The sequence below is a fragment of the Rana temporaria genome, chromosome 9 (genome assembly GCF_905171775.1).
Source record: "Rana temporaria chromosome 9, aRanTem1.1, whole genome shotgun sequence".
In the NCBI taxonomy this organism is placed as follows: domain Eukaryota; kingdom Metazoa; phylum Chordata; class Amphibia; order Anura; family Ranidae; genus Rana; species Rana temporaria.
This window is the reverse complement of record NC_053497.1, coordinates 88,522,775-88,541,103: the sequence shown is the minus strand read 5'-3', so window position 1 is coordinate 88,541,103 and position 18,329 is coordinate 88,522,775. Positions and strand designations below refer to the sequence as shown.

The 18,329-nt window shown below is 42.6% G+C and overlaps 1 protein-coding gene across 1 annotated transcript in view; it reads right to left on the bottom strand.

The window, feature by feature from the left end:
* The window catches only part of CAPN6 (calpain 6), a 99,761-nt gene that overhangs the window by 15,116 nt on the left and 66,316 nt on the right, over nucleotides 1–18,329 (bottom strand). Inside the window, exons 9-12 of the mRNA XM_040323874.1 lie at nucleotides 13,642–13,764; nucleotides 8,575–8,777; nucleotides 4,211–4,332; nucleotides 1,683–1,816 (exon numbers count right to left, since the gene is read on the bottom strand). Of these exons, the coding sequence (XP_040179808.1) occupies nucleotides 1,683–1,816; nucleotides 4,211–4,332; nucleotides 8,575–8,777; nucleotides 13,642–13,764 (582 nt within the window). The remainder of the gene's footprint in view (nucleotides 1–1,682; nucleotides 1,817–4,210; nucleotides 4,333–8,574; nucleotides 8,778–13,641; nucleotides 13,765–18,329) is intronic.

The following is an 18,329-nucleotide window of genomic DNA, read 5'->3' as shown; positions in this document are numbered from 1 at the left end:
GTACCGCTTTTGGTACGTAATTCCAGACAGAATCATACCGCCAGGGAGGTTAATTACACATTTTTTATATATATCTTCCACCTATTGGATTCACCCTTTTTTATTTTATTTTTTTCAAATTTTTACGTATTTCTTTGTACACCTTTTTCTGTTGGAAGTGGAAGTGGCAACTAGAGCTATGAAACGCGTTGCTGGTGTGTTTTAACCTACTATGATCAAAAAATGTTTATATTTAATGAGTACCTCTGCTAACCACACATTGGTTCCATTTTGGGTAACTCTTTTACCATTATTCACTGGACCTGACCACAGCCTAAGTACAGGAATCTTTTGAAAACCCAAACAAGCATGCCTGGAGACAGTCACATTCTCCATATGTGCTAAAATAGGTTGCTTGACCCTAGAACTTGCATATAGCAACCGTATGAATGTGGGTATACTGCTAGTACACTTTTTGCTATACTTTCCATATAAGTTTATCTGAATACTGCTCTTAGAAGGATCTCTCCTATGGCTTTTTATCCCTTCTTTTCTCCTTGTCTCCACTCACCTGGAGCACCACTGACTCTTCTAAGTGACTGCTAGTAACCCTAAGATATTTAGTGATCCTATAGTTGGACTCACTTGATCCTTGTGACTGTTCACAAGTGTCTGCTAGTGTGAGCTCACTATTCCCACATTCCCAGTGACTCTCCATATGTTCCTGTCTGCAATCTTTGTATCTGTACTATCCCCTGAGCATTTCAGTGTCCTTGTCCTCCATTTTTCCTTGTATGAGTTTCAGCCTGCTTTTCAAAATCAGTTACCTGTGTCTGCAGTCCAAATCGGTGCCTTTTTGTGTATTGCTTGTCTGTTTTCCTGTTGTTTTCCTGTGCGCTTTTGCTACCTGCTTCTTAGTAATTCTTGTTACTGGCTCCTATTGATCATGTGTGCCTCTGTGCACTACTACCCATTCCCAGTGCCTCTGTTTCTTGTGGTCAGAGGACCGCAGCCAGGTTACGGTCTGCAGCTCAACCCACCTCCACCTTCAGGAGCTCTGGAGAAGACAAGAGTCTCTGCCCCTTAGCCCTTCACTGTCCTTCCCCATCAGTACCAAAAGGCATCCTTTCTGTGCTAGACTTCTCATCAACTCAGACTGTATCATGTGTACCTGCATTGCCTGGGACCCCTGTACACCTCCGTGTTCCTCATACATATCGGTACCACTGTGTTCCTGTAAGCACATATGCTAACAACCTGAAAGAATATGGTTTGAAGTAAGGACAACAAAGTGTAGTTGCAGGACTCTCTCATGTCAGTAGACAAATAGCCACGATCACTATCTCTGGTTCTCCCAAATGAGAATACAAGGGAAGTCTGATTTAAATAAACATGGACTCTAACAGCATATTTTTCTTATTTATGACATGCCTTTAGGAATACAGCTACAGTCGTCTTAGAAATAAATCTTTTGTTAACTCCCAGACAGACTCCAACCATCAAATACGGGTTTTCAAACAGATGTTGGAATACAAGATTTAAAAATAAAGAAGCCAAAGGGTTGTGATGAAATCTCTCAAGGGATATTGGAGCTTGAGAGAAAGAAAAATATTATAATATGCCCTGCAGATAAAGGGGCTTTCCACTATATGGGAAATTCAAAGGCTATCACATTTTCTTTGCATTGTTGAACAGTCACATACCTCAACAGCAATTGGCTTGTTGGTTCTCCTGCGATAGAAGATTGCTTTCATGTCAAAAACAGCACTGGTCGCATTTTGATGGACTTGAGACGTGACACCCTTATGTTCACATCTTATAATAACATACAAATCTCCTGAAAATAAATATAGTTCTCAAATTTTTTTACATTTATGTAACACTTGCAATAATTTGAATGAAAAATTCAGTTATTGTACACCTATGAGACTTAATAAAATGTGTGCCTGCACGTTAGAACAGAGCAATTTATGTAAGCAGAAAAAACAGGCCTAGAGAACAAAAAAAAAAAAGACAACCTTAACACAAAGTGAACCAGAAAGGTTGCAATTTCCAAGCACTCAGTGCACATCTAGAGAGGGAATGGCTAGAGTGCTCAGCTTTGTTGTCAGGGCCACTTTACTAAAGAAGGCAAAGAGGACATTTGCCATTGGTCCATTAATGGCAAACTGACAGGTTCTCTTTTAAGAGTGTTTTATAACTGTGTTAGATGGTGTCAGAGCTTACATGGGGGTTACTTCTTCCTCCTCCTGGTCAGTTGGCAGTGTACAGACCTGGCAACTGGCCCTGTAGCATTGAAACCTGGGAGGGGGTCACATGCATGCATATATTCACATGTTTTGTTTGTTCATGTATTGGATGAGGAAGAAACCTGGTTTAAATGTGTTTAGAATGCACAAAACTGCATAGTGCAAGCATTTCTGTACTTTTACTATTAACTTCAATAGGCCAGCTTTAATAGGTACTCAGGAAGCTGTGGTCAAAAAAGGCAAACAGAGGGCAAAGGACTCATCACCAATATTGCCCGTTGTTTCCCTGTATTTATTCTTTATTCTTTTTTTCTATTACTCACTTTTGCCTTGTTCTCTGTGTGAAGACAGTTGATAGAGGCATGACTTTGCTTCCTCATGTCAGGGCCACCAGCAAGCAGAACAGTGAGCAGTACAATCATGACATCATAGTGAGATTAGCAGTAAAAGGCAACACTGCCTTACATTTCACAATGCAAATATACACTTATGAGGCTTTAGGTACAGGAGTGCCTAGACACTGTCAAATACCAGAAGGTGCACTGCTATTTTGGATAAATTCCAGATAATAGGTAGATTTTTAGGGTATTGCTAACGCACAATTAACATTTGTAGATGTGCCCTATAACATAGAAAATATAAATTTTTCATTCATCCTATAAATTTATGAGAGTCTCCACATGTGGAAGAACAACAGTAATGTTACTGATGTAATATTGGTGAGGGGGACACACTGGCCATCTTTACTGTCATTGTGCTAGTTGGGAACCCCCCTTACAGCTGATGAGTCAATCATTGTTAAGGATGTGGCGACTGGCTTCCTGGCCCACTCCTTAACAACCAGCTAGTGTTTAAAGATGCTGATGGCCGCAGACTCCAAAAATTTGCATCTGAACCGCATCTAAATTCACAGCTGAGGAAATTCGCTGTGAAAATGGAGAAGACATTTGCACTGGATATGTGTGAACCTAGCCTCAAACTATTGGCTTGCTGATCTGAAACAGTTGCAAGTGTTCCATCTTGGAATTGCTATAAATAATCCCACATTTATCTTTTTGTGAGACCAATAAATAAGTTTTAACGTAGAGTCCAACCCTGTCCAAAATGTCCTTTTTAGTTGGTTTTCTCTTCACTATTTATTCCCATCACTGTCAAAAGTGCAGGAGGATTTCTCTAATATAAAAAAAACACATTTTAATAGATTGGGGGGACATTATGCTACATTGTTATTGCTCATTGTATCCCTGATGGGTAGATTTCTATTGATTTCCCCAGTGTAAAGTTGTGATGAAGTTTCAGCAGGACAGGGAATTATGGGAAATCAAACCAACTGAAAACACAGACAGCAGTAAAACCAGACAGAGTTTCACACTGTTCAGCAGTGCCTCGAGCTGGACTTTCATAGCTACTTGTTGATGAGTATTCCCTTTCACATCATCTTGTTTCACTGGTAGCAATAAAAACACTTTGTGAATTTAGGTCTTTGTAGGGAAGATTTTCCCCCTTCTCCTGTCTGTGTCCGTGACTGATTGACACCAACTGAAAATAGGTTTGACTTGTATGAAGGAATAACGTGGCTTATGATGGAGGTAATGATATACAGTATGCACTGCTCCATACAATACTGCTTATTTAAAAGTTCAAATACTGCATCCCAGATCCTTCAAAAATGTTTTTGTGAACTGATAGCAGAAACAGAGGACAATGTTAGGCGCACACTAAATAGTAACTGCAAATCAGTGTGTGAGAGGATCAGGAAAATACCAAACAGTAAGCATGGAAAAAATATGAAAGTCATGTAATAAATGATTTTTGCAAAACATTTTACAAATATAGTTAACAAATTAGTGCTCATCTTATTAACAGGCTAAGTTCCCTTTACTCTGTGCCTTATTTGGTCCTGGAACATGCACTTTTTACTTGATTGTGAGCTGCTCTTTTGACTAATGTGTATAGTTCAGTGAATATTTGCATGCTATTACCTTCTGTTTCGCCCTGTGGGTGTACTTCTTCCACACTCCGTACTGACACCTGACTGACTCTTTTTGGGTATCCCCATAGCAAGTTCCAGCAGGTCACACTTGGTTTATCAAGTCGAAGCTCCCTGCAGAGCACATCAGACAACTGGATAACAGGTCCACCTCAATCTGATTCTAATGTCATGGTCATTGTTTAAGTGTAATTAAATCTTAAAAATATTAAGTTTGATTATGGAATTAAAGTAGATGTAAACACAACCTCTGAAATCTCAGATACGTATTAACATGTTAATATAATCTTAAAGGTTTATTCAAAGATTTTAATTCTGTAGTTTTCAATAAAATTGTACTTGGTGGTCCTAACATGAATGTCTGTGTTTAGGCACATCCCTTTATACGAAACGTTGTCCCAGTCTCCCAATTGGGCTCCTGAATTGTCACCAGGGTGATATGAATTTGTCATGTTTGGTGGACATGGTGTTGTCTCAAAGGACAGGGGTTACTGTGGCACATTCTCTTATACAATGCATGCTCTATACTCTAAAATGTAATTGTAAAAGATGTATTGTAAACAACAAAGTACTTTATTAGCTCAACAAGCTGACTGCTGCTCTGAGAAAAAAATTACACACATTCGCCTTAAAATAATACCATGCCATCATTTTTTTTTATTGGTTGAACGAGAATTCACAACCAAGTTATGTGTCTTTTTTCCAACCTGACTAACTATGTAACTAAGTAACTATCCATCCAAAAACATCTGTCACTGACTGCATTTTCAACAGTCCAAAATATGTATTATTTAATAAGATATCTTATTTTGTACTGACCTTGGGGACAAATATCCTCAGCCTCACCCCTGTAACACACCCCTGTAACATGGGCTGCTTATGGAGACTACAAGTGGTAATTTCAACACACATTGTACAAGCACAATCCACTGTTATCAACGTCAGTAAATCCACCCCAAAAAATAACAGACATTCAGGGGCGGACTGGCCTTTCGGGCACTGCCCGAGAGCCCCATGCCACTAGGGGGCCCCATCAGGGTTGCTAGCCTCAGTAAAACCAGGGTCCGTATGTAAAAATCTGAGAAGGAGGTGGCAATAGGCAGAAGGGACTGCAGGCATGGTACAGGAGACAGTCAGGGACTGCAGGCATGGTACAGGAGACAGTTAGGGTTGGGGCTGCAGGCATGGTACAGGAGACAGTTAGGGACTGCAGACAATGGCATGGTACAGGAAACAGGGACTGCAGGCAATGGCATAGTACAGAAGACAGTTAGGCCCCGTACACACGGCCGAGGAACTCGACGTGCCAAACACGTCGAGTTCCTCGGTGAGTTCAGGGATGAAGCCGCCAAGGAGCTCGGCGAGGCGCCTTCTCCCATAGAACAACGAGAAAATAGAGAACATGTTCTCTATTTTCTCGACGAGTTCCTCGGCGGCTCCATCGGGCCAAAAGTGTACAGACGACAGAGTTTCTCGGCAGAATCCGGGTTTGACCAAGTTTCTCGGTGAATTCTGCCGAGAAACTCTGTCGTGTGTACGAGGCCTCAGGGGCTACAGGCAATAGCATGGTACAGGAGACATTTAGGGGCTGCAGGCAATGGCATGGTACAGGAGACATTTAGGGGCTGCAGGCATGGTACAGGAGACATTTATGGGCTGCAGGCATTGTACAAAAGACAGTTAGGGACTGCAAGGAGGAGGGAGATAGCCCTGCTGCTCCGTACAACAGGATAGTATGTACAGTGTCTTCACATACCTGTTCTCTGCCTCAGCTTCAGGGAGAGCCTTAGCGTCAGGGAGAGCTGGAGACCGGGAGCTGGAGGAGGGAGGTGTGCAGTGCGAAGACAGGCTGGTGGGCTGTTAGGACAGGAAGCCGGATGGGCCTGCACCACGCGATGACAGGAGAAGGAAGTGAGAATGGCATGGCACTGTCTGGAGGGGACGAGGAGGCGGTCCACTCCCACGCAACGTCACTTCCGGTATCGGAGCATTTTCGCAAGTACCGTTGCTCGCGAAAATGCCTAGTATCGGCACCGATACCAATACCAGTTAATGCACAAGAAACTCCAATGTGAGCTAATCTCAGTAGACTCTGACCAACAAGGGCGTTTATCACGATCAGGTTACGCATAGCAAATAGAGATCTTCAGATTTCCAATGTGTACGCTCTCAATAGTCCAAGCCAATCCTTTTGTAAATTATAAACCAAACTTTTGACATCCCCCATATTGCTTATCTCATCGGTGGAGACTTCAATACGGTCATGTACCACTCAGATGACAGGTCCACATCTAAACATCTCATTAGAAAAACCTTTTGCTTCTACCATAGATTCCATTACACTTAACAGATGTTTGGCGTGTTCTACATCTGGCAGATAAAGATTTCACCTTCTTCCCTTCCCCACATAATACACTTTCCAGAATAGATTGTGATTTCAGCACTGACAGTCTTATCCCTCAAATTTTAGATGCAGAAATACATGACATTGCAATCTCGGACCATCTAGTGTCTGTATCATTAAAAAACCCGGTGTCCCAACATAATCCTCGCCTATGGCGTTTCCCCTCCTACCTCTCGAACAATGCAGACTTTCAAACTTTTATAAAGACAGCATGGGAAGAATTCTCATCCACCAACTCTACCCACAAAAATAACCCCAACCTTTTCTGGGAGGCAGGCGCAAGGCCTTTTTCAAGGGCCAGGTTATATGCTGCCTCTTTTAGGAACGGACCTCGACCCAATATCACCAAACTAGTTTGAGTCTTAATATAGCCCAGCGCAACCTAGCATCTAATACAAACCCCTAAACATAGATCTGAGTGTCATGAGGCTAAACAAGCTTTTGACACCTGGGCCGAGAAAATAGAATTAATGAATCACACACATAAAGAAGCTACTTTCCACAAATTTGGAAACAAATCGGGTAAACTATTGGCCAAGCCATGTAAAGGTCCTCACAGACCAACCTTTATACCTTCTCTCAGCGATCCCACAGGTAATATTAAATCACTTCCTCAAGAGGTCAGCAGAATTATGCCTCAATTTTATTCCACTCTATACACCCACAACCCTATCGAATATAATCTAGCACAAAGTTTTCTAGAAACCGACTTTAAGCTTTTAAATAACAGCTTAATAGATAGTGTACATTGATACAGTATTTAAAATATCATGGTCAGTTTGAAATGCAAATGCATCTCAAACAAGTCTGCTGCCCTCTACTTTTAGCTGTAAATAACATTGTGGTAGATAAAATTATGTATTAGCACTTCCTGTCTCTCGGGGACTGGCTTTGAAACCACAGAAGGAGGAAGAGGAGAGACAGATAGGAAGTCTCAGCCACATGTCTTGACTATGCTGCTAAACCCAAAACAGAAGGGACTATTATGCAAGTATTCCTATGTTCTAATAGTTCAACTGCAGCTGCTGAGTGTATATTTAAATCATTGTGACAGACAGAGTATCTCTGTCCTATTGTTATTATCTCGCAGGGCATAGTGCCAGATAAGTCTGTGCTACTGTAAATGTGTAGTGGTAACCTTGCTGGATATTAGTAGGAGAACCTGTTTATTGTAATTAAGTTTATATACAGCGCTTTTTATAGTTAGCCCTGTCACTTATGGGTATCTATAGCTTGTTTTAGTTTGAGGATCGATGACCAGCGTAGGCTAGAGCCAGGTTAGGCATCCACCAGCCACTTCTAGTAGTTAGTAGGGATGGTCCTGATGTTTGAATTAAACGCAAGTTGGACTCAAACATCGGGTGTTCGATTGTTCACAAACGAACCGAACATATGTGGCGTTTGCAGGAAAACAGGAGCAAGCAGCATGAGGAACACATTGCAATAATAGTAAAGCCTCGTACACACGATCGGATTTTCCGACGGGAATTGTGTGTTGACAGCCTGTTGGCCAAAAATCCAACCGTTTGTATGCTCCATTGGACAATTGTTGTCAGATTTTTTCTGCGGACAAATTTTGGATTTCAAGCTTTTAAATTTTTAGTGAACAACAGTCTGTTGTTGGATTTTCCGATCGTGTGTGCACAAGTCCGTCGGACAAAAGTCCAAAGTACAACCACGCATGCTCCGAAGCAATGCTCACCAAACACAACATTAGCAGAAGGTGCCCAAAGGGTGGAGCTGAAAAAACACATTTGCTGGCCGACAGTTGTATGCCCTTGTATGTAAGACAAGTTTTTGACCAATGCCATTCGGACAAAAGTCTGAGGCTTTGTCTGCGGAAAATCCGATCGTGTGTACGAGGCTCAAGTCATGTTCTGATTTTTGTTTTTCTATTTTGACGAAACTTAGGCTTTAATAATAAGAGGTAACAACACGTAAAAACTGCATACCTGAAATCAGAGGGTACATCTGTAAAGATTCTCAGGATGAAGTTACAGCTTATGCCTGGATGAAAAGTTGTAGGAATAATGATGTATCTTCCTCTTTTTAAAATTTTCCTTAAGAAGACAGATCTTAGGTTCATGTAGGGTGAAGATGCAGCCCTCACCTGTCCTTGCATCATATGGATCCTGCACTCTCGATTCTGTTCCACCTCATGAAGCAAAACATTAATACATAGTATAAATTGAGGTGATACGTTATGTATATTTCTATATATATATATATATATATATATATATATATATATATATATATACTATAAATGTCAAAAGTACACGCACATGAACTTTAATGGCATCCCAGTTGGCCCACCCTTTGCAGTTATAACAGTTTCAACTCTTCTGGGAAGGCTGTCCACAAGGTTCAGCTCCGGACTCTGTTCAGGCCAGTCAAGTTCCTCCACCCCAAACTTGCTCATCTATGTCTTTATAGACCTCGCTTTGCACACTGGTGCGCAGTCATGTTGGAACAGGAAGGGCCCACCCCCAAACTGTACCCACAAAGTTGGAAGCATGAAATTGTTCAAAGTGTCTTGGTATGCTGATGTGCTAAAGTGCCCCCATCCCTCTGTGCTTGTGTGCAGAAGCGAATGCATAGGTAAGTCACGCATGAATATGTAAACAGTGTTTGTACCACACATGTGAAGTATCGCCGCAAACGCTATAGTGAGAGCAATAATTGTAGCACTAGATCTCCTCTGTAACTCCAAACAGGTAACCTTTAAAAAATCTTAAAGGGTCGCCTATGGAGATTTTTAATTATCATAGTTTGTAGCCATTCCACAAGCATGTGCAATTTTAAAGCATGATATGTTAGGTATCTATTTACTCTGTGTAACTTCTTTTATAATTTATCAAAAAATTGGGTTATATATTGTGTTTTTTTTTGCATTAAAATTCATTAGTGTATTTAAAAAAAAAAATGTTTGATACACCTGTTTTTAGCGGCTAAACTTACTATAAACTTACTATAACTTGGAATCGAAAATCACCTGAGGTGCTGAGTATACGAGATACCCTAATGACTCTAAACCACTGTCATCAAATGGAGAAACTGTTAGCAGCATATCTCTCTATTTCTCAGATTACCAGAGGTGGTCTATATGGTTGGATAATCGCAACTGTGTTATTGATTCTTGACATTACATACTATCTGATATTATACTTACTGATATTGTACTTACCTAGTGGGCTTTCAGACCACTGTGCCTTCTTCCTGCACTTCTATCCTCTGGCGTCTGGGGACTCATTTGCTCTCCCATGCTGATTTGATGAACACCATCCCTCCTCGCTTTGCAGAGTACTGGGACCCCAATGCAGGGTCCTCCTCTCCAGAAGTCACCTAGGATGCCTTCAAGGCATTCAACAGGGGGGCAGTACATTTCCACAATTACCAGTATCCACAGAGAACAAGCCGTTACTACAACTACCCTGCATGACACTGTGAAAACCTAGACAGAAACCTATGCTGATGACCCCACGGACACTCACTTTGACTCCCTTAGGGCAGCCAAGCTTCATCTCCACCTAGCTGAGGTTACCAGGCTAGACCTTTACCAGAACAGACAGATATTTTTTGAACAGGGAGACCGCAATGGTCGCCTCCTGGCAATGTTGGCGCAACATGACCAGCCCCTGAATGTGATACCTAACATTGTGACCCCTTTGAGGGAATTGGTCTCTTCTCTACCAGATATTCTGGATACTTTTCGCCAATATTATAGCTCCCTTTACTCCTCTGTGCTGCCTTTGGATTTTAAGCCTCGGGACCTTGTGCCCTGGCTGGACCCACTGGCACTCGGCTGGCTTTCAGATGAGGAGAGAGAGATCTTGATGAGACCAATCACCCCGGAGGAGATTTTGGAGGAAATTCCCTGCTGGGAAATCCCTGGGCCCAGATAGCCTCCCCATGGAATTTTATAAGACTCATGGGCATTTGCTTGCTCCTAAACTGGCCCAGTTATACTCCCAGGGGCAGATTCACGTAGATCTGCGGCGGCGTAACGTATCGCATTTACGTTACGCCGCCGCAAGTTTTACGGGCAAGTGCTTGATTCACAAAGCACTTGCCTGTAAAGTTGCGGCGGCGTAACGTAAATCCTCCGGCGCAAGCCCGCCTAATTCAAATGATCCGGGTAGGGGGCGTGGATCATTTAAATTAGGCGCGTTCCCGCGCCGAACGTACTGCGCATGCGCCGTCCCTAAAATTTCCCAACGTGCATTGCGGTAAATGACGTCGCAAGGACGTCATTGGTTTCGACGTGAACGTAAATGGCGTCCAGCGCCATTCACGGACGACTTACGCAAACAACGTACAATTTTCAATTTGCGATGCGGGAACGACGGCCATACTTAACATTGGATACGCCACCTAGGGGGCATGTTTATCTTTACGCCGCGTATCTCTTACGGAAACGGCGTAACGACTCATTTGCATATTCTACGCCGACCGCAATGGAAGCGCCACCTAGCGGCCAGCGTAAATATTGCACCCTAGGTGGCGCGGGCAGTCGTATCTTAGGCATGTTTAAGTGTATTTCAGTTTGAGAATACACTTAAACATACGATGGGCTTAGATTCGGAGTTACGTCAGCGTATCTACTGATACGCCGGCGTAACTCTTTGTGAATCTGGCCCCCAGTGTCTGACTGATGGTGCCCTCCCGGTCTCTATGAGTCATGCACATGTTATTATAGTCTACAAAGCACCAAAAGACCCTACTTCATGTGCCTCATTTAGGTCACTTGCTCTAATTTCAAAATCCTCACTAAACTACTTACCATGAGATTACAGCCCCTATTACCAACTGCCAATGAGACTGACAAAACCAGCTTTATGGCCCATAGAGCAACCAACTGTAATTTGAGAGGACGGTTCACTAACATACACGCACAACATCTTAATGAGGGTTCTAGGGTGGTGGCCCCCCTAGACATCCAAAAGGGAGGAATGGCCCTTTCTTTGGGAGGTCCTCCATAGAATGGGGTTCATCTTGATATTCATTAAATGGTTGTAAGTACTATACAAAAATCCCACATCAGCTATTAAGCTGTCCAAATTTATCTACATAACAAATATGAGCTAAGCGTACCTTGGGTGTACCTGAAAGCAGGAAATAGGATCTCATAAATTCACAGTGAATGGATATCAGCCAAGTGTGCTAAGCACAGTCCCGTACTACACAAACCAGATTAAAGGAGCGCCATAAGCCTGGATACATTCCCTGGAGCTGGCTGACCACTTGTCTTCAGAGGCACTTCCATTCACACGCATATAATCTCTTGGTGGGATCATTTGATTCAATAAGTGGCCATTTTTCACATATAGAGCACAGCGGTGACACATTTTCCATAAGGGATTATTTCAACTGCACCACAGTTTGTTGTATTTGCATGTGGGAAAAGTTAGAGTATCATCTTTTCACTAAACACATTGAGTTGTGGAGCACTGGACTATTTATTAACTTTTTACACCATTTATTATGTCTTTTTTGTGAACAGATCGTGGCTATTTACCCCCAAAAATATTTGTGATGTAATTTAATTGATACACCGTTCTATCCAACAAGACTTTCACTTTTCCAGTGACACTTTGCCATTTAAACATTCCGTATTGTTTGATTTTGCTTATTCATAGCCGTCTTTACCGCAGGGCAAAAAGGGGCAGCTGCCCAGGGCCCTGTCAATCTTTAGGGGCCCAATTTAAGCCGCGGTCCGCCCGTCGCCTGACTGCACACAGAAACCAGCACCCGGCCGGGCCTGGCATCGGCGCACTGTGCAGTCTCTGCTGCTGAATATTTTCTCTAGCAAGGAGCGAGGAGAGAGGAGTGGGCGGGGCCTTGAGCTCCACTGACGCTCTGACCCCGCCCCTTGCCGTGAATGGTGTGTGCGCTACACGGCGGGAGGCCTCGGGGAGGTAGGAGTCGGACTGCGCAGTGGAGCCGAAGCAGAGTGCTCCTGTGAGTGAGGCAGCTCAGGCAGCCACTGATCAGAGCGAGCTGAGCTGGCCAGGACCGGACAAGGTAGGTCTTTCTCCTCCCTAGGCTCCTGCTCCCCATATAGGTAGTTAATCCAGAAGGATTTATTTGAATGGCCTGGGCCACCACCAGACCAGACACTGCTTGATGGGCCTACTTTAGGCCTGATTCACATGTATGCAGGTTGGGGACCACATTTTCAAAGGCACAGCATCCTATTCATTTGAATGGGCTGCTATGCCTGCATTTCCCACAGAAAAAAAGGTGCATGCAGCATTTTAAAATTTCAGTGGCCTTGAAATACATCCTGCTTTTGCACCATGCGACTTACCTGCAGTTCCTTCACTGGCAAGCTTGCTACATTTGCGTTAACTGTGTCATGCAAACGCACTGTGTTTTTAAATGCATGGCCCACATACATAAAAACGCAGCAAGCTTGCCAGTGCAGGAACTGCAGGTAAGTCGCACGGTGCAAAAGCAGGGTGTATTTCAAGTCCACTGAAATTTTTAAATGCTGCATGCAGTGGCGTAGCATGGGGGGGGGGGCAGCCGGTACGGCTTCCCTGGGCGCAATATTCAGGGGGGCACAGTTTTGTCTCTGCAGCCTGTCAACTTTATTTTTTTTTATAATTCTATGTGTGTGTTTGTTTTTTGAGATGTTGGGGTGGAGAGCTAAATTTCATGAGAGGGGGGGGGGGGGGCAAGAAAATGTTTGCCCAGGGTCCAATCCATATTAAAGACGGCCCTGTGCTTATTGCACATTATTTGTTGCATATGTTGCCTAATTATATTTAGGATAATACCCCCGTCAAAAACAATGCATCTTATTTATTTTACAATATTTTTTCTCCTCACTATTGAAGGAGTTTGATTGCAGCCATTTTTGATTTCACCTATTTGGAGCTAAGCGCACCTTTTTGTATTGTTTAGTAATCTCCCTAATAGGACATGACAGGGATCCAATCATTCTCTTCTATTCCAAATCAAACAAAAGGTTTTGGCTTTTTATACTTTCAATGAATATACTAAATAACACTTACCTTAAGTATTTCAAAGCCTATAATAAAACTGTCTCCCTTGCCAGACTTCCTGTGAATTCTTTGATCTTCCTGTTGTATGGAAACAAGCACTTCATCTTCCTCTTTTTCTACTTCAAATATGTACTGATGAAAAGAAAAATACATTAGCATACTGCATGGTCTTATTTGTCTCCCTTGGGTAAGTTGTAATGCATCCAGATTTTCAAAATAAAATGTGAGGACACCCTATTGACCACACCCACTTCTAACCTCACCAATAAAATCATCACCCCATTTGTAACCCAACCCACAAGATTGCACACATATTTTTAATACACTCCTAAAGTGGATGTAAACCCACTCTCATCCTTTCTAAACTACTGCCATAGTGCTGATCTATAAGGATATACATGCCTCCTGCATATATCTTCACCTGTCAAATGTCTCCCCTCTGTGTGTTATAAGAACTGAAAAACTGCAGATTCTATGGGTGGGTCTGTTGTCTGAAGCTCGGTGGGTGGAGTCGTGATGTCAGTAGACTCCCCGCCCACCTCTACACTCCCCTTACACTAAATTCTGCTATGATCACTAACATCCAGTCAAAATCCAGAAAACTAACCACACGACTTCAGAAAAGGAGTGGGGGTGGGAATTAAAAAATAATGCCTGTCTCCAGGCTAGTGCATAAGATATGTAAATAACCTGTCATTCACAGCAAGGGGGAGGAATGGATAAAAGTTTTCTCCTGTTTGTCCATTTATTTCACTGAAAGAAAAAAAAGAGGATTGCTCAGAGCTGGATTAACTCTTTGTGGCAAGACTGGGCACAGATGATAGGAAATCATATACTCTACATTGTGACAGCAAAAACCAAAACAAATTGTATCCCATCCTCACTTATAAATAAATTAAACAGAATTGGTACTAGGACTGAATCTTGGGGTACCCCACTAACGAATCTAGACCATTCTAAGTACACGTTATTTATCACAACCCTTTGGACACGACCCCCTAACCAGTTTTCTATCCAATAACAAACCTTATGGTCCATGACTACAGACCTCAGCTTGTAGATTAAGCATGTGTGGGGGACTGTATCAAATGCTTTTGCAAAATCCAGATACATCACATCCACAGGCCTACCTTTGTCCAGATGGCAGCTCACTTCCACATAGAATGTTAATAGTTTTTGTTGGCAAGAGAGACCTTTCGTAAACCCATGCTGATTACTGCTAATGATACTGTTTTTGTCAGCAAATTCTTGGATATGGTCCCTTATCATCCCCTCCAATAGTTTACAAACTACTGACATTAGACTGACTGGCCTATAGTTCCCAGGAATATATCTCTACCCTTTTTTGAATATTGGTACCACATGGGCCCTTTATCAATCAGCTGCTACCAATCCTGTCAGCATGACGCCATGAAGATTAGAAATAGCGCTCTGGGTATAACCTGACTGAGTTCTTTAAGGACTCTGGGGTGTAAGCCATCTGGTCCCAGTGATTTATTTATGCTAGGCTTCTCTAATCCATACTGGCGTGGTAGGTATACCCCTTTTTTTACTGTGTGAAGACTGAAGAGAAGAAAGCATTTAGTACAGCTCCTTGTCATCTGTAACCACCTTCCCTTCCTCATCCTTTATGGGGCCTATGTGTTCCGTCCTCGCCTTTTTACCGTTAATATATTTAAAAAACTTCTTGAGATTATTTTTACTCTCCTCTGCTATGTGTCTTTCATAGTCTTTTTTTAGCCGTCCTGATTGTGTTCTTACACCTCACATTGTATTCCTTGTATCGATGGAATGCTGACAATGACCCCTCCACTTTGTACTTTTTAAAGGCCATTTTTTTGTCCTTAATATGACATTTTACATTTTAGTTTAGCCACCCAGGTATAACCTTTGTTCTTCTATATTTATTACCCCTTGCAATGCACTCTATGACACATTTTTTTTTATATATTCCTAAAGCATTCCCATTTGTGTTGACTGTTTCAAGGATTTGGACTCACTGAATATCCTGCATTGAGCGCAGTTTAAAAAAGTTGGCTCTTTTGAAATTTAGTGTTCTTGTACTCCCCTTGTGATTCCCTTTCCTATGATTGCGGAATGTAATAATTCTGTGGTTGCTAGTTTCCAAGTTGTCCCATGTTTCCACATCTGCAATCAGATCTGTATCATTTGTAATTAAAAGATCTAGCAATGCATTACTTCTAGTTAGGGAATTCACCAATTGGGACATGAAGTTGTCCTGTAGAACATTTAAGAAAAGGTGAGCCTCTAATGAGTGGGCTGTCCCTTCTGCCGAGTCAATATCGGGATAGTTGAAGTCCCCCATTATGATGACATTTCCCTGTGTTGTTGCTATTTCTAACTGTGAAAGGAGGTCCAACTCCACCTCTTCCCTCAGGTTAGGGGGGCCTGTAAAATACCCACACTAGTAATTTCCCGCTTACTTCCACCTTGATATATAGACACACCCCTCACCCATCTCCTACCCTCCTTGTCCCTTTAATACAAACAGTACCCCTGGATGTTTGCCAGCCAGTCATGTGAGCTGTAAAACCAAGTTTATGAGCACCTCCAGTTCCTCCTTTTTATTGACTAGGCCCCTGTCGTTTGTAAACATTCCCCTGAGTTTTGGATTGATGCTTTTTTTTTCCATATGATTTCTCTGGTAACTTATTAACCCTGGGATTAGATGTCATATATATAATATCACCATAGGAGTATGCATAGGGTGTGGCAAGTGTGCCTGGGCACATCCTAATCACCCTGTACAGTGCAGATTCCCCCTACTGCCCTGGCTCCCTCCTCCCCCGCAGCGCTACCGGCTTCCCTCTTCTTCTCTCCCACCAGCTGCTGCTGCGGGCACACGCATGGGGATGTTTTAGGATGAGTGAGGGAAGAGGCCTGTAAATATATAATTTACCTGCCCCTTACCTTTCTGAATGAACACAGTAAGTAATCGGTGCTGTGTGTTTGAGCTTTGGAGCGCACACCCTAATGCAATAGGCTGTGCACGCCTATGAATATCATTAGTGTCTCCACTATTCCCCTCTATCCTATGCTCATGGATGGTTATTGCTACCTCTAACCCCCCCTTAAAGGCCCTCCAACTTTGTGGCCATCTTTCTTCCCAATAGGGCTGTACCATCCCCATTAAGGTGCAGCCCATCCTTACTAAAGAGCCAGTAACCAACTGAGAAGTCAGTCCAGTTCTTCAGGAACCCAAATTCCTTATTCCTACACCAATTCCTCAGCCACTTGTTCAGTTCCCAAAGATCCTGCTGCCTCTGGTGTGGCTCTAGGTACAGGTAGTATTTTAGAGAAAACTACCTTGGAGCTCCCTTTCCTCAATCTAAGTCCCTGAAATTATTTTTTTAGGGCTCTCCACCTTCCACTCACTTTGTCATTGGTGACATGTACCATGACCGCTGGGTCCTTCCCAGCCCCGTCCAATAACCTGTCCACCCGATCTGTGATGTGCCGAACCTAAGCACCCATTCAAAATGGAATTCCAGCCTAAACCTAACTAGCCTTAAAAATGTCCCCTTCCACCCCTATAACACCTATGTTGACTAACGTGAGTAAAAAAGATGTATGTACCTAATTATTTTCAACCCGCACTAGTCCGGTCACGTGATCCCACTCTCCTGTATCAGCCAGCTGTGGCAGCATGGGAGCGGAGGAGCACTGACAACTAATGGGACATGGGAGCCTATGGGGTTGATTTACTAAAGGCAAATAGACCGTGCACTTTGAAAAGTGGAGTTGGACTTTGCAAGTGCAGTTGCCACAGAGATTAGTAAATGTAGTAAAGCTTCACATTGCAAAAAATACCCAATCACGTGTAAGAAAAAAAACACAGCTTCCCTGCTTGCCCATGATTGGATGATGAAAGTCAGCAGAGCTCTGGAGTAACTCTGGAGTAACCAGTCTTGCAGAGTGTAACTGCACTTTGAAAAGTGCACAGTCTATTTGACTTTAGTAAATGAACTCCTATGAGTGATGTCAACACTCAGGCACGCCCAGCTGTTTTTGAGCTCTCTCTTCTCTCCCCTGCAGTTGCCACTGGCTGAGGCAGGGGATCACATGGCCAGACCTGAGCAGGTTGAGAATAGGTAAGTATATACATCTTTTTACAAAGGTTAGGCAGCATAGATGTTGGGACGGGGAACATTTTTAAGACAAGTTACATTGAGGCTGGAATTTTATTTTAAGGAAAAATATGACAGGACCACTTTTACTTTTTATATTTACATGTATGCACTTTGCACATGTTAGAGCAGCCTTTCTCAATCTTTTTCCACAAGAAACCCTTGAAATAATTTTCAGGCCTAGGTGAACCCAAGCTGAAACCAAAACCATTTTATAGGGAGTTAGTTGGAAAAATCCCCCCTTACATTGGTGACTAGTGTTGCTCACGAATATTCGCATTGCGAATATTCGACTCGAATATAGCATATTCGAGAAATCGCGCTATATTTCGAAATTCGCGGTGAATATTCGCAATTCCGAATATTCGATTTTTTACAATTTTTTTTTTAAAACAGATCACATCCTAGATATCTCCATCGACGTCTAAAAGCATTGCTGGTATCATTAGAGACCCTGGGCCGAGTAGCTGAAGCGTTCATTGAATTTTCCAGAAAGATCGCAATGCGATTATTCGGCAAACGCAATATCGCGCGATTACTTTCCTCGCC